Source organism: Penicillium canescens (assembly GCF_028828765.1).
Source record: "Penicillium canescens strain IBT 15451 chromosome Unknown utg000011l_segment0_segment0, whole genome shotgun sequence".
Classification (NCBI taxonomy): Eukaryota; Fungi; Ascomycota; class Eurotiomycetes; order Eurotiales; family Aspergillaceae; genus Penicillium; species Penicillium canescens.
Window position 1 is genome coordinate 2,394,748 of NW_026703973.1, and position 13,315 is coordinate 2,408,062.

The following is a 13,315-nucleotide window of genomic DNA, read 5'->3' on the forward strand; positions in this document are numbered from 1 at the left end:
CACCCCAACGTGACCGTGGGTTGGTAAGATGAATTAAAAAGCATAAAGCACAGTGAATGTAATTCCGAGGCTGGAAGAAAGAAAGGAAAAAAGTATTCAGTATCATGAAACCCCAATCACCTTCATTCTCTAGCGGGATATTATGCTTGCCCCAATATGTAACAGACAAGGCATAGCCAGGTGAATACGGCGGCTGCTAGGCGTCGCCTGACGAGACAAAGCTTTTATACACACAGACAGTCCGCAATTGGAAAGAACAGATCGCCAGCGAGAGGATCTGATTCTGCACCCAACTGAGGGCTTTACCGTACCTTTTGCCCCGTGAGAAAAGGAAGAGAGAGAAAAAGAAAAAATAAAGGCCCAGTATTCGCCTCCAAACACGCATGAACTATTAAAATGACGAAATGGAGAATGCATACATGTAACACTCACTTGAGAGCCATTAGTCTGTGCACTGAAGAGAAGCATGAGGGTTACCTAGGTACATACCTGCTGAGGAGGTAGATGCGGGTAGGCATACATCCCCTCGAACATTTGGGACTGGGGTTGTCCATATGCCGCAGTCGGGTCTGGCTGAACAGTACCTGGATACATAGCAGCCTGTGGGCGGTACTCCTGCTCTTGAAGACCGTGCTGACCAAGGGTGCCGTAGTCCGCAGGGCCCATGTGCTGGTGTGGTTGCACTCCATGAGGAGCCGATGGCAGTTGACCAGGAGCGGCAGATGGACCAGGAGCGGTAGCTGCTTGACTTGACCGTTTGGCATGAGAAGTTGCCTCTTCCCGAGGCACAATGTCAATCAAAAAGTCAAACATATCCGATTTGGACAGTGCGGCAGCAATGTCTGACCGCTGCAAAGTGCGACGCTTGTTATCTTCGGCATGGATCCAGGCACGCATTGTCAATTCAGTGATGAAGATATCGCAGCCTTTGGCAAACAAGATTGGCGCCTCTGCGGAGATCATCTTAACCTCCGGGTCTGCCTTCATCACCTTCTTGATGCGAGCCAGCGGCAATTGGTGGATCTTGTAGTCATGGTTGTCTGACTCCAGGTGATTGATGACATGTTGCCAGTAGGTCGTGAGGATATCGCGAGCGGTTCCCTGGAGACCTTGGTTCACCTAGTTCTGATAAGTATCAAAGCTCGACATCCATTGGGTCCAATAACTTACGTTGGCCCAGGTACCGGTGTACAACTCGGCAACTGGTGCATAGCCTTGCGCTGAAAGCTGTAAATATAAGTTAGCTGCTGTCCAGCCCGGGATGCTTCGCGTGATCATGGAAGATAAGCCGCGTGCGGCTCAAAGTGGTGAACATACCGCTGCACTGGCCCCTATAATTCATGAAAAGTCAGTATCTATTTAAACTCCCGTGTCCAAGTGACTGAAACCGAGCTAGCTGATTCTTCATGGAGCCCGTCGCGCAATGATCATGTTGGGACCTAATTACCGTAGTGACCCCCATTCCTGATATCATAGACAGGCTGCTGCTGCGGCTGCCTGGCCTGCTGTCCAGCGCCTTGAGGAGCTGGTTCCATGGCGAATTTTCTCTTTGTGATCAAGTGATATCGGCGTCTGAGGCAAATGCAAGTTGGGCAGTCACGGTGAAGCGGAGGAATGCGACGCGTGACCGGGAGGAGACGTGGGGCGTTTAGGGAATCGAAGGTTGCAAAACCGAGGGGGAAATGAGCGCCGCTATATGGTCAACAGAGAGAATATTCAATATCCTCAAGACAAGAGGACTGTTGTGTCGAGGCGCGTAGGGTGCCAAGCATGGAGGTGCTCAGCTGTCTGACGTTTCCGGGGGGCCCCCTCGGCGTATTTAGTTGGATAACGTTTGTACATCTACATAGGGCCGAATAGGCAGATTTCATGTCTGATTTCTTATTTGGTTTGAAGGAAGTGATTTAACGCGACACTCAAAAGTACAGGTAAGCAGTACATTTGTATACATTGATACATTGTTATACCTAGACCTTACTGGTGATTGCTCCGAGGCTTTCCTACAGCTGGATCGCAAGTACATCAGATAGATGTACTGGTACTTACTATTTGCCTCTAGATACAGGCCAACTCTTTGTACCTGGTACTTATTGCCGAGTTCCCTCTTCTCACGTGAGGTCCACTGTCGCACTAAGCAGAAATTTCTCATAAACGTTTGTCCGGTCCCGAGAAGCAACAAGCAAAGCTAGAAAAATATAAATTCCCTCCACTCACCTTACATCCTCGAGTTTCTTGCTATCCTCCCTGATCAGTAGGGATGGCAGACTCAACAGACATCCACCAGGATGTAGATCTGACTGATGATCAGATCCAGCAGCTTCTGCTTGAAGCAGAGACCCGATTGCAAGGTCCCGGTGCTGTGAGCACCACCGTCGACGATCTTACAGCTCCCAGGATTCCCAAATTATCAGCCGGGTCTTCCTTTGAGCCATATGTTCAGCAGGGGGATGATGTTGCTACTGTCGAAAAAACAAAGATCACCGACCCAAAGCAGAAGGCATTGTCCAACACACTCCACGCCGTTGGAACCAAGAAGTCGAATAAAGTGAGTCTACCAGTCACCCCACCTCTGTTTCCCCCGTGCTATGAGGAAAATTATCCCAACGCAAAGCGCTTGATGCAGCGTAACCGGTCCGTCTTGGGCTGTGCTGCACTAGTGAGAGCTTCATTTTCATAGTTACTCTGAGCACTCATCATAACTACTATCTCTTTTTTGGTGTATCATGTTTTAGACCAAACGCTAACATCATTCACCTTTGATAGGACAAGCCGACTGCTGGACCTGAGTGGTTCAACCTCCCGAAGACAGAAATGACACCAGAGCTGAAGAGAGATCTGCAACTTATCCGGATGCGCTCTGTGCTTGATGCTAAGCGACACTACAAGAAGGACAATGGCAGAGCGAAAGCGCCGGAGTTTTCTCAAGTCGGAACCATTATCCAGGGCCCGACTGAATTCTTCAGTAGTCGCATTGCCAAGAAGGATCGCAAGAAGAACTTTGTTGAGGAGACCCTCGCCGTCGAGCGCGGCAACAAACGCTTCCAGTCCAAGTACAGAGACATCCAAGCCACCAAGACAAGCGGTAAAAAGGCTTTTTACAAGGACCTGCAGGCAAAGAGAAGTCGGAAAAACAAGTGAAATTTCCATTTCTGCTCTCTTCAAGATATGCCAGGAACAACCATTTGACCCTGGCCATTCCAGTATTCTGGACTTGGTTTGTCACCCCCGTGATGTATACATATGACTGGCCACCCGTCCCATTTGTGGGCGCGCAGGCATCTATGTGCTTGAACGTCTATGTGCTTGAACCTCTATGTGCGCCACTAGGCTTGATGAAAGGCATTTACCAGGGATTGGACAACCAATTTCTAACTCGATGTCAGCTTGTGCTGCCTGGCATTAGGGCTACAGTGATCTCTCTTACCTGCATATCAAGGGCTGCCGCACGGCCTGCCTCCAGAACTTCTTCATGGCCTGCCTTGCCCTCTTCCAGTATGGCAGTCAGCTCGTCTGCTGCTTTGCCCTGGAGAAGATCTTCGTCTCCCCTAGGAACAGGAGACAACACGGCCTTGTTGGTGACTAGACTGAAGGCAAGCAGTCGGAGGCCACAATGCCTGGCGACGACAATCTCAGGTACTGTGGACATACCGACCACATCGGCCCCGAGCATTCGAAGCATTCGGCTTTCGGCTCTCGTTTCGTAACTTGTGGCCATCAGAAGCGAAATTTCAGGGATTGAAACATTTCAGGATCTACTTACGTGGGGCCTCCGACGAATGCATATACACCCTCGTGCAACTTTCTGTTGCTTTCTGGGAATATGACTGTCTTCCATGCTTGATGCACGTGGCGACGCAGCTCGAGATCATAAGCGTCAGACAAGGGTGGGAAACGCACTCCAAACTCTTCCTCGTTGGGTCCCCTCAGTGGATGGGTTCCTGCCAATCCCGCTAGGAACAGATGCTGTAAACCAGTGTTAGCAGTTTCCCACAATAGCTTAGGCAAGGTTTTCTTGCATCATTCAGCAAAACCAAATCTCCCACGGAGTAATCAGAATTAAGGCCACCGGCCGCATTCGTCACTGTCACATCATTAAAATTTGTTTTCCCATAATAGTAGAGTCATGTATAACTCACAGACAACCGTATCAACTCCCAGCTGCTTGAACACGCGAATTGGAAATGCCACTTGATCAATCGAGTGTCCCTCATAGTAACTAGGTCAAGGTCAGCAGTGGCAAGCAGACAGATTGTAGGAGCTTACTGGGCACGGCCAACCATCAACACTGCAGGGATTTTCTGGCCAAGGAACCCAAAGACCAGCTTCCCAGCATGTCCAGCAACTGTGATATGTTAAAATCACCGTCCCGGTTAAAGGAAGGCATCTAACCTGTTGAGCGTGGGAAATGAGGAATAGATCCGTAGTCATATTCAGCTCGTAGATCAGGGTGAATCGTATCTGCGAGTCCTCCTAGTCCTGAACCACATACAATTGCGACCTGCGGCTTTTGCAGGCCTTCTGGTAAGGTATTTCTGAGATGGGCAACTGCTTCGTTGGCCCGCTGGAACGAGGACGGGTCTGCCATTGTTGCTATGGTCAGGTCAAATGTCAAAAATATAGAAAGAAGAGTGTAGTTCTGTGAGGGTAAGAGGTGCGGAGTCACATGGTCCCATTCGCTTGGCGGGGCTCAAATGGATTGTGATAACAGATATTTCATATGAACGGCTTTGATTCTACGGCATTTGCAATCTAAGTAAGTCGAACGAAGCTATGTACTTGGAAGAGATGCAGTGCGTGCTGTCTATTAAAGGGCTAGTATATTGTGGTCTTATCTGGAACGACGGGCTCGCCGGTGTGGATGGCATAATTATAGAAACAGTATATCGTAATAAGAGATAGGATACCGGTGAACTCTCCAATCTACATCAAAGTGTGTGATTTTGTAATATCCCTTTGGTGCTATGCAGTGCAGTCTAACTGGGAATATATATAGAGACCGCGACAGGGTACATTTACGGGGGTTTTCGGCCACAGTAGAGAAAGTAGAGAAATTGAACCTGACAAAAGTGTATTATATGCACAGCTTGAATTATACATCCATGAATCCAGCAAATCAATACTCTACACAAAGCTTTAGGAAGATAGTCCGTACTGTAAGTTAGTCTCTATAGCCATCCTCACCGCCTTAGGTCACTCCCGAAAAAACCCATCGCCAACAACAACGGATCTTCCTCAATTTACGATTAACTATGTTCTCATATCAAGCGTCGCGCTCCTTACTTGGAGTGGGCAAGCGCCTCAGGGTATGCAATTGTCCCAATTGACTATCGGTACTACGCTGACAACTTCTGTACAGGTGCCTGTGCCATTCCGCTCTCTATCATCCCCAACCCAGACTCCGCCGGAGCAAGAGAAGACACCCGTAGCAGACCCAACGCCAACCCCTACACCAGCTGCTCCCGTGGAAGCCTCGCCCAAACAAGCTACCCCCGCGGCACCCGCTAAAGCAGCTCCTGCTGCTACAACCTCCGTGGCTGACACTGCGACGTAAGACATGCAAGTCTGGATAATTTGGCTTGTTGGCTGATGAAGAGTTGTTACAGATCAGCCAAAGATAACGAATCCTCCGAACCACGCGTGAAGGAATGGTGAGTGTTGGAGATGGATGACTCGAAGCCAATTGGTAAAGACCATAGCTTACAATGTCGCTAGGGCTGAACGGTTAGGAGCATTCGGCGAGGAAAGCCGACTGCCGCGAAGTGTGCAAGCGATATACCTACGGCCGCTCCGGAGGAAGGCAGAGCATGGACTTCCCGTTTGCGATCTTCAATTGCGATCCTACAGTGTCCGCAACGTCGAGTTCTTCGCAGACTTCGCTATCCGTGCCGCTTACTACCTCAACCTCCCCGTGTCCGGACCTGTGCCTCTCCCTCGCATCGTTGAACGCTGGACTGTACCCCGAAGCAACTTTGTGCACAAGAAGAGCCAGGAAAACTTTGAAAGAATCACTCTTCGCCGACTGATCCAGATCAAGGATGGAAACCCGCAAGCCGTGCAAGCCTGGCTTGCTTTCCTCCGGAAGCACGCGTTCTACGGTGTCGGTATGAAGGCAAATGTGTGGGAGACTGAGAGTCTTGGTATGCCACTTTTATTGTATTTCTTTAGTGATCGGGATACTAATCATCAATTCCACATCAGATGTTGCCAAGGATATGGATACCTCTCTCTCCGAGGTCGAAGAGACTCTTCGTCCTCACCTCGCACAATTCGGTCAGCGGAAGGACAACTCGGCTCCGGGCACAATATTCGACACCCTGGACAGCGAGCGGTTCACAGAGCGCAAGAACGTATAGATGGCAGGGTAACCTACAGCTCAATTCATATACCCGTGACCATCTAGACTCGATGTCCTTTGCTGCATGCTCTGTGTCTTCATCTGATTCAAAAGCTCTGATATGGGCCACATGTACTTTATTGTTTTACTATCCTATTCGACCCCAGATGCATAATGGGAGTTTACATATTTTGAAGATCTCCAAGTCTCACAACCTTGTCTCAGTGAAACCTAGCCTTATCTAACTTGGAATACTGATGTAAATGGAAATATTGCGAGATACGCAACAATAGAAATATAAAAAGCAACTGGCAGTCTCAATGTAAACGAGGCATTGTATGATATCAATCACGTGACGTGTCGTATTTTTTTCAGGACCATCGGGGCTACTGAATTGCAAAATATTGCACTTGGGAATTCCAATTCACATCTGTTCATCTTTTGAAGATGCGTGCCAATGCAATTCGCCATGGATGTACCTCATCTAGGTCCCTAGGTGGAAAACATACTCATGTCCCAAGCGGGCTCTCCCTTCTCCCAAGGAGATGTCACCGATGGAACAGCTCAAGCCCCAAATCCCCAGCCAAGGAGCCCGTTATATTTTCTGGAATCCAGCCAACTGGAGTTCCGCATCTGGGCAATTACCTTGGAGCCCTCAATGAATGGTTGAAACTCCAGCAAAACGCAACCGAAGGAACCAGGCTGTTTTTCTCTATTGTTGACCTCCATGCATTGACGGTGCCGCAAGACGCAGCCGAGTTGAAGAAATGGAGAAAAGAGGCATTTGCAACATTACTTGCCGTGGGGCTGGACCCTAAGCGCTCTACGATATTCTACCAGTCTGCTGTAAGTTGTCAAGAGCAAGCCGATCAGAAGTTACATTGACTAGTAACAGGTACCAGCTCACACAGAGTTAATGTGGATTCTAAGCACAGTGGCTTCTATGGGGTATCTGTCGCGTATGACACAGTGGAAGGTGAATCATCATGCTTTAATCTCTCTGGCCTTTGATTGACGTATTCCAGACCAAACTACAGCTGCCAGAAGATGCCACGCTTGATGACCAGACAGCACGAGCACAGCTGCGACTTGGACTTTTCTCGTATCCGGTGCTCCAGGCTGCGGATATTCTTATACACAGGTAGGCCACTCATTTGTCTTTGTCCATTCTCTGCTAATGACCACCAGAGCGACTCATGTCCCTGTCGGGGAAGACCAGAGACAGCATCTGGAATTCTCCAGATATACTGCTAACAGTTTCAACCACCTTTATGGCCCCATATTCCCTATCCCAGAGGCATTGATATGTAAGAAAATAACCGTCGCGCGAGTATGACCACGCAACTAACTAAACCAGCCCCTGCCAAACGGGTGATGTCCCTTAAGGAACCGACATCCAAGATGTCCAAATCACACGCTGACGAGCGATCCCGAATCATTCTCACCGATTCCCCAGATGTCATCCGCAAGAAGGTTAAGGTTGCCCTGACGGACTCGGAACCGTCTATCACATATGAACCTGCCCGTCGGCCCGGGGTATCCAACTTGATTGAAATACTGAGCCACTTTGAGGGTGTATCATGCGAGGATATTGCCACTGAATATCACAGCGCCAGCCTTCGATCGCTCAAGGAGCATGTTGGTGACCGAATTGCCTTCCATCTCCAGGAGATTCGAGAGCGATACGTTGGGCTCATGGACGACAAGACCGGCTACCTGGAATCTGTCGCAGAGGATGGAGCCGAAGCCGCGCGTGCCAACGCCCGGGTGACCATGAGGCAAATTCGTGATGCGATGGGCCTGTAGGCTATAACATATGTAGAATAGTATAAGATAACATGGTCGCCTTGCGAAGTACCTGTGCCGACAGCACCAAAACTGGTTCGGACATAAAGAAAGTGGCGTTGCGAAGCCGAACGAGGCTGGGGCAGTGGAGCGTCATCCATCCGCGTCATCCTTTTGTGTTCCCCACTTGCATGCGACCATTTTTTTTTTGATTTTCTTAATTATTTCTTAGAGACATACAGAGTATTCTGTAGATTGAGCGAGGTTCCGAAGACAAGAGATCATGACAGGGGTATAGTGTACAGTGTAGTGTGTTGCATGTAGCGTGTAGTATGTAGTATGTAGTATGTATTAAGCGTCAGATCTATAGTCAACTCGGATCTCGCGGGTACGAGGTCACATCGTAGACTAGTGACGACAACACAGCCGTTTCAGGAAATCTGTACATAAATTGCATGCTCTGGTCCACTCTTGGTGAATCCGTGAACCCCATCGGATATCATTTCCTTCCTTTCCTTTTCTTCCTCGAATTCATCTTTGGAGATCTTCGCACCTTCAGATCTCTCACATTCTTGGATCGACAATGAGGCACACATGGATCTTATTGGCCAGCCTTATGCCAGCCTGGGGCTTGACGCTGTACCAGCGCGACAATCCTGCTGTGGTGCAAATGGACATTCAGCGTAAAGATGTTGTTGATCTAGTCACCAGGGATCGGAGGAGAAAGCGTTCTTCAACTGTCACTCAACCTTTAGACAATGAGGTACGACATGTGTGAACCTCTCAATATTTCACCACTAATGTGTCTGCCCAGGAAACGTTATACTATTGTAATATCACTCTGGGAACTCCCGAACAGAGCTTGCGTCTCGTCATCGATACGGGAAGCAGTGATCTATGGTGCAATACGCCAAATTCGACTCTTTGCGAGTCCTCCGCCGATGCCTGCCGCTCATCTGGCACTTACGACTCGAGTTCATCTTCTTCATATTCCTTCGTGTCGTCAGACTTCAACATCAGCTATGCCGATGGGTCCGGAGCCGCCGGTGACTATGTGACCGATACCCTCACTATCGGACAAACCACTATCAAGGACTTCCAATTTGGTGTTGGTTTTTCCTCCGGCTCTTCACGTGAGTGATATTCTGTCTAAGTTCAGTGGTCACACGGCTAATCAGTTTGTTCAGAGGGTGTACTAGGCATTGGGTATGCTTCAAATGAAGTGCAGGTTGGCACTAACGGTGACCCGGCTTATGCCAACCTTCCCAGGGCAATGGTCGAGAATGATGTGATCAAATCCAGTGCATACAGTCTCTGGCTGAATGATCTGGATGCGAGCACAGGCTCCATTCTGTTCGGCGGAGTCAACACCGCGAAATTCCACGGCACGCTACAGACCCTGCCCATTGAGAAGGTCGGTGGACAGTACTCTGAATTTATCATTGCCCTCACTGGACTTGGCCTCCAGAACTCGTCGGGTCATCACGCCTACTCCTCGAGTGCACTCCCTGCAGGTGTGCTCCTGGATTCGGGAAGCTCCCTCACATATCTCCCAGACGCCCTTGTTGAGGATATCTATAGCGACTTGGAGGTTACTTACGAGTCCTCCAGTGGAATTGGCTATATTGAATGTAGTATGGCCTCGAGGGATGTCAATATCTCCTACACATTCTCGTCCCCAACGATTACCGTGGGACTTAACGAGTTGATTATTGACGTGGGTGATCTCTTCTTCCGCAACCGCCAGCGAGCATGTGTCTTTGGTATTGTTCCTGCAGGAAGCAGTACCTCGGTTTTGGGAGACACTTTCCTGCGCAGTGCCTACGTGGTATACGACTTGGCTAACAATGAGATCTCTCTTGCCAACACTAACTTCAACTCCACCGAGAATAACATCTTGGAAATCGGCACTGGCACAGATTCGGTTCCTAGTGCTACCGCAGTTGCGAATGCAGTGACTACCGCGCCTATCGGTGGTTCTGGGGCTCGCATTGGGGGTCCAGATGGAGGATCAGGTATCTTCACCACAATCTCTGAGACTGGCAATTGGGCTGTGCCAAAGGCGACCGCTATGCCAAAGCATCTGGCTTTTGGAATTGCCGGTGCTGGAGCTCTGCTGGCCCTGTAAAAGATCAGCTTATGGATCCGTTTGTTTAGATGTTTGATTTGTTGCATTTTGTGGTGTATTTGGAGTCCGACTGGCTATACCTGGATTTATTTCTTGTTTATCCCATTAGTATGTGTTATGAAATGAAGACTATTTAAAAAGTATCCAATCAAAAGGACATCTGGGCATGTAGCAGATAGTTGATGTGAAGCAGTCACTTTATGCTTCGGGTGACCCACATCTCTTGGCACAGAAGTTGATTTGACACCCATGGTCAGCTCCATCTATCCCCAGTTTCCAAAATGCCTCGTATACCGTTTTCTATGATATTAAAGGCTCACCAAGAGGACCATCTGCTTCCTCTACTTCTCAAAGAATGTCGTACTATCGATTCTGCTCGCAATGAGCTTCGCTGGCTGCGCGAACGAGCAGTTCGCGATAGCCAGTCGCTTTCAATATTCAAGTCCGGATGGAGGACTCGATTAAGATCTATGTGTCAACTGCGATCCAGAGGATATCCTCTGCAATATATCCTGGGAGACCAACCCTTTGGTGATCTGGAAATCCTCTGCAAAAAGGGTGTTTTGATTCCCAGGTATGCCCACATTTCTCAAACAGCGATACTTCTCACTAACTTCCCTAGGCCAGAGACTGAATCATATACATACCAGGCCGCCAAGTTAGTCCACCAGATGGCCCTGGATTCTAGTGACAAGTCCAGACCACCTAGCAGCGCCAGACCCCTGCGCGTAATTGATCTTTGCACAGGCACAGGGTGCATACCACTTCTGCTGCACGCATTACTTGCACCTCATTTCCAGAAACTGTCAATTACAGGGATAGACATCAGCCCCTTAGCATTGAGCCTGGCGCAGAAGAACCTCGAGCATAACCTGCAACTGGGTCAATTGACATCCCGCGCATCAACGGATATCCATTTCCACCGCAGCAATGTCCTGGGGAATGGCAGTGATGACTCAATACTATCGATCGACTCAATTCTCCAACCCTATTACCTGGAATCAGGTTCTTCACTTGCAGATCAAAGTGGCGGCTGCGATCTCTTAATATCCAACCCACCTTACATATCGCAGAGTGAATTCGGAAACGGGACCACTGCACGCAGTGTAAGACTCTTTGAGCCCAAGATGGCACTTGTGCCTCCATCATTGGTTACTGGAGATGAACCCGGCAGGCCTGAGGATATTTTCTATCACCGTATTCTCGCTCTGGCGTTTAAGTTGAGGGCTAAGATTACCGTCCTGGAGTGTGGGGATATCCTCCAAGCCAAGCGGGTTGTTGCTCTTTATGAAACACTTGCCTCTAGGGAGTCGGGTCAATTCAGTGCAGAAGTCTGGCCAAGTTGTGAGCATGACTTGCTTGAGAATGGATTCCATGCCACTGATGGGTCGCGGGGTGTGATTATTCGGAGATTGCCTTAGGGTTCTCTGGGCTTGATGCATAGCTATGTACTATAATATATTCCAAAGACCAAGTCGATGTATTTAGTTGCATGTCTTGTTTCATAGTTCACATATAGTATACATTGATAGCCTGCCACGGCCACATGAATCCGTCACACGGAGGAAATCACAAATCAAGCTCTTAACAAAATGCATTCTGACCGCCATGATGGTAATGTAAAAAGTTATGTACAGAATGGGGAAGACCACCAGCAGGCCACGGTGCTGGGGGTCACTTTTGGGAGTATTAAAACCGATAGGAGTGCAGGGGTAATTAACGTATTTGAATCATCAAGGGTAGCAAGGAATAACACCAGATCTAGAAAGAGATCGAAAAGGAGATCCCAAAATAGGATGTCAAACGACCAGTCCGTCTATTGGTGAATTTCGAATGCAGCTTAGAACCGGTAAGCATTTGCAAGACCTGGAAGTCGGGAAGAGAGGAAAGTGTTTTCGTCGTTTCAAAGGTTCTTCTTCTTGTCGGACGAGTAACTGCGATCGTCTTCTCCCTCGACATCCTTGAGAATAGTCTCCATCTCCTTGGCTTGACGCTGCCACTCCTTGTCACCCATTTTGGTCTCGCGACGGAAAAGCTCCTCGTTGGGCTTGCGGTAGCTGCCACCCAGACGGTCCCAGAAGGTAGTGAACTGGCCGTAGTTGTAATTGAAGTACAGGTGGTGCATGGTGTGGCAGGCTGCACCGTTCACGATGGGACTGTTGGCAACGTACTCGCCGTCGTGAATAAAGACGGTCCAGAGGTTGATAAATCCGAACAGGAAGACGTAGGCCATCTTCTGCAGGGGGAAGAGGAAGGGGAAGACGTGGTAAGGCACACTCTGGGACCAGCCGTCGAGCGGGTGGAAAGCGTGAGAGGCGTAGGGACTGGGCATGATCCACTTGTGGTGAGGCTTGTGGAGGGTCTTGTAGACGCGGGGGTGGTGCAGGCCGCGGTGGATCCAGTAGATAAAGAAATCGGTGAAGCAGATGAAGAAGGGGAATTGGATGAGGCTGTAGAATGGGAAAGGCTCTTCAGCGGCGGTGTCGTAGAGTTTGGCATATCCGCGGACCTCAAGAACAAAGAACGGGGCTGTCAACAGAGCCATTGGGGGCATGGCACCCATGGCCTGCTTGATTTCCAACCGAATCTGGTTCTTGAGGAATTTGGGGTGATTGTAGGTTGTCTTGTCCCAGATGAAGACGTACGATAGCGAGGCAACCACGAAGTAGACCAAAAGTCCAAAAATCCTGTTTCAATTATGTTAGCTTTGTCGCGGAAAGGTGGCGACTGGGAGAATCTGGCGCATACCAAGTAATCAGGAAGAAACTGGTGAATTGGCGGTACATGTTGTTTCTAGGCCAAACACTCAAGTAGGCATACTTGGAGGGTTCCAAGTAAATCATCTGTGTCGCCTGTTCGTACACAAAAGGTTCCGCGGCGCCAAACAGGGCCAGGGAACTGTTGGCCGCATTGACGAAAGCCGGGAAAGAAACAGACGACGAGAGCGACGCGGGGAGAAGCGAGGAATAGAGGCGATCACCAATGAAGGTGTCCCATATTTCGAGAATGATATCCATGATGGGCGATTTCACGGATACGTGGGAGAGAGTGAGTTGGTGGGAGGGATG

General features: G+C 49.2%; 8 protein-coding genes across 8 annotated transcripts; 5 read left to right on the plus strand and 3 right to left on the minus strand.

The window, feature by feature from the left end:
* Positions 1-428: 428 nt before the first annotated feature.
* Positions 429-1,535, minus strand: hapE (CCAAT-binding factor complex subunit HapE; the record flags this gene model as incomplete). The annotated part of the gene is made up of 5 exons (XM_058522363.1): positions 429-431; positions 490-1,119; positions 1,171-1,227; positions 1,318-1,331; positions 1,448-1,535. 5 exons carry the CDS (start codon positions 1,533-1,535, stop codon positions 429-431), a joined length of 792 nt encoding a protein of 263 aa, XP_058365840.1.
* A 722-nt stretch (positions 1,536-2,257) lies between these two features.
* N7446_013624 (Fcf2 domain-containing protein) lies at positions 2,258-3,138 on the plus strand (the record flags this gene model as incomplete). Its single annotated transcript, XM_058522364.1, has 2 exons — positions 2,258-2,545; positions 2,764-3,138. 2 exons carry the CDS (start codon positions 2,258-2,260, stop codon positions 3,136-3,138), a joined length of 663 nt encoding a protein of 220 aa, XP_058365841.1.
* Positions 3,139-3,176: 38 nt separating this feature from the next.
* On the minus strand, positions 3,177-4,657 carry N7446_013625 (purine-nucleoside phosphorylase). The gene is made up of 7 exons (XM_058522365.1): positions 4,390-4,657; positions 4,264-4,342; positions 4,137-4,216; positions 4,017-4,081; positions 3,761-3,963; positions 3,425-3,704; positions 3,177-3,368 (listed from the first exon to the last, which is right to left on the minus strand). The coding sequence occupies exons 1-7, from the start codon at positions 4,583-4,585 to the stop codon at positions 3,324-3,326; spliced, it is 948 nt and encodes a 315-aa protein (XP_058365842.1). The 5' UTR covers positions 4,586-4,657; the 3' UTR covers positions 3,177-3,323.
* A 592-nt stretch (positions 4,658-5,249) lies between these two features.
* On the plus strand, positions 5,250-6,353 carry N7446_013626 (mitochondrial 37S ribosomal protein uS10m; the record flags this gene model as incomplete). The annotated part of the gene is made up of 5 exons (XM_058522366.1): positions 5,250-5,303; positions 5,357-5,547; positions 5,604-5,648; positions 5,713-6,137; positions 6,199-6,353. 5 exons carry the CDS (start codon positions 5,250-5,252, stop codon positions 6,351-6,353), a joined length of 870 nt encoding a protein of 289 aa, XP_058365843.1.
* A 428-nt stretch (positions 6,354-6,781) lies between these two features.
* N7446_013627 (tryptophan--tRNA ligase MSW1) lies at positions 6,782-8,140 on the plus strand (the record flags this gene model as incomplete). The annotated part of the gene is made up of 5 exons (XM_058522367.1): positions 6,782-7,180; positions 7,230-7,310; positions 7,360-7,475; positions 7,523-7,641; positions 7,692-8,140. 5 exons carry the CDS (start codon positions 6,782-6,784, stop codon positions 8,138-8,140), a joined length of 1,164 nt encoding a protein of 387 aa, XP_058365844.1.
* A 319-nt stretch (positions 8,141-8,459) lies between these two features.
* On the plus strand, positions 8,460-10,377 carry N7446_013628 (pepsin-like aspartic protease). Its single transcript, XM_058522368.1, has 3 exons — positions 8,460-8,882; positions 8,934-9,252; positions 9,307-10,377. Exons 1-3 carry the CDS (start codon positions 8,703-8,705, stop codon positions 10,245-10,247), a joined length of 1,440 nt encoding a protein of 479 aa, XP_058365845.1. The 5' UTR covers positions 8,460-8,702; the 3' UTR covers positions 10,248-10,377.
* A 151-nt stretch (positions 10,378-10,528) lies between these two features.
* On the plus strand, positions 10,529-11,668 carry N7446_013629 (N5-glutamine methyltransferase family protein; the record flags this gene model as incomplete). The annotated part of the gene is made up of 2 exons (XM_058522369.1): positions 10,529-10,821; positions 10,870-11,668. The coding sequence occupies 2 exons, from the start codon at positions 10,529-10,531 to the stop codon at positions 11,666-11,668; spliced, it is 1,092 nt and encodes a 363-aa protein (XP_058365846.1).
* A 482-nt stretch (positions 11,669-12,150) lies between these two features.
* N7446_013630 (sterol desaturase family protein) lies at positions 12,151-13,264 on the minus strand (the record flags this gene model as incomplete). Its single annotated transcript, XM_058522370.1, has 2 exons — positions 12,151-12,934; positions 12,996-13,264. 2 exons carry the CDS (start codon positions 13,262-13,264, stop codon positions 12,151-12,153), a joined length of 1,053 nt encoding a protein of 350 aa, XP_058365847.1.
* Positions 13,265-13,315: the final 51 nt, after the last annotated feature.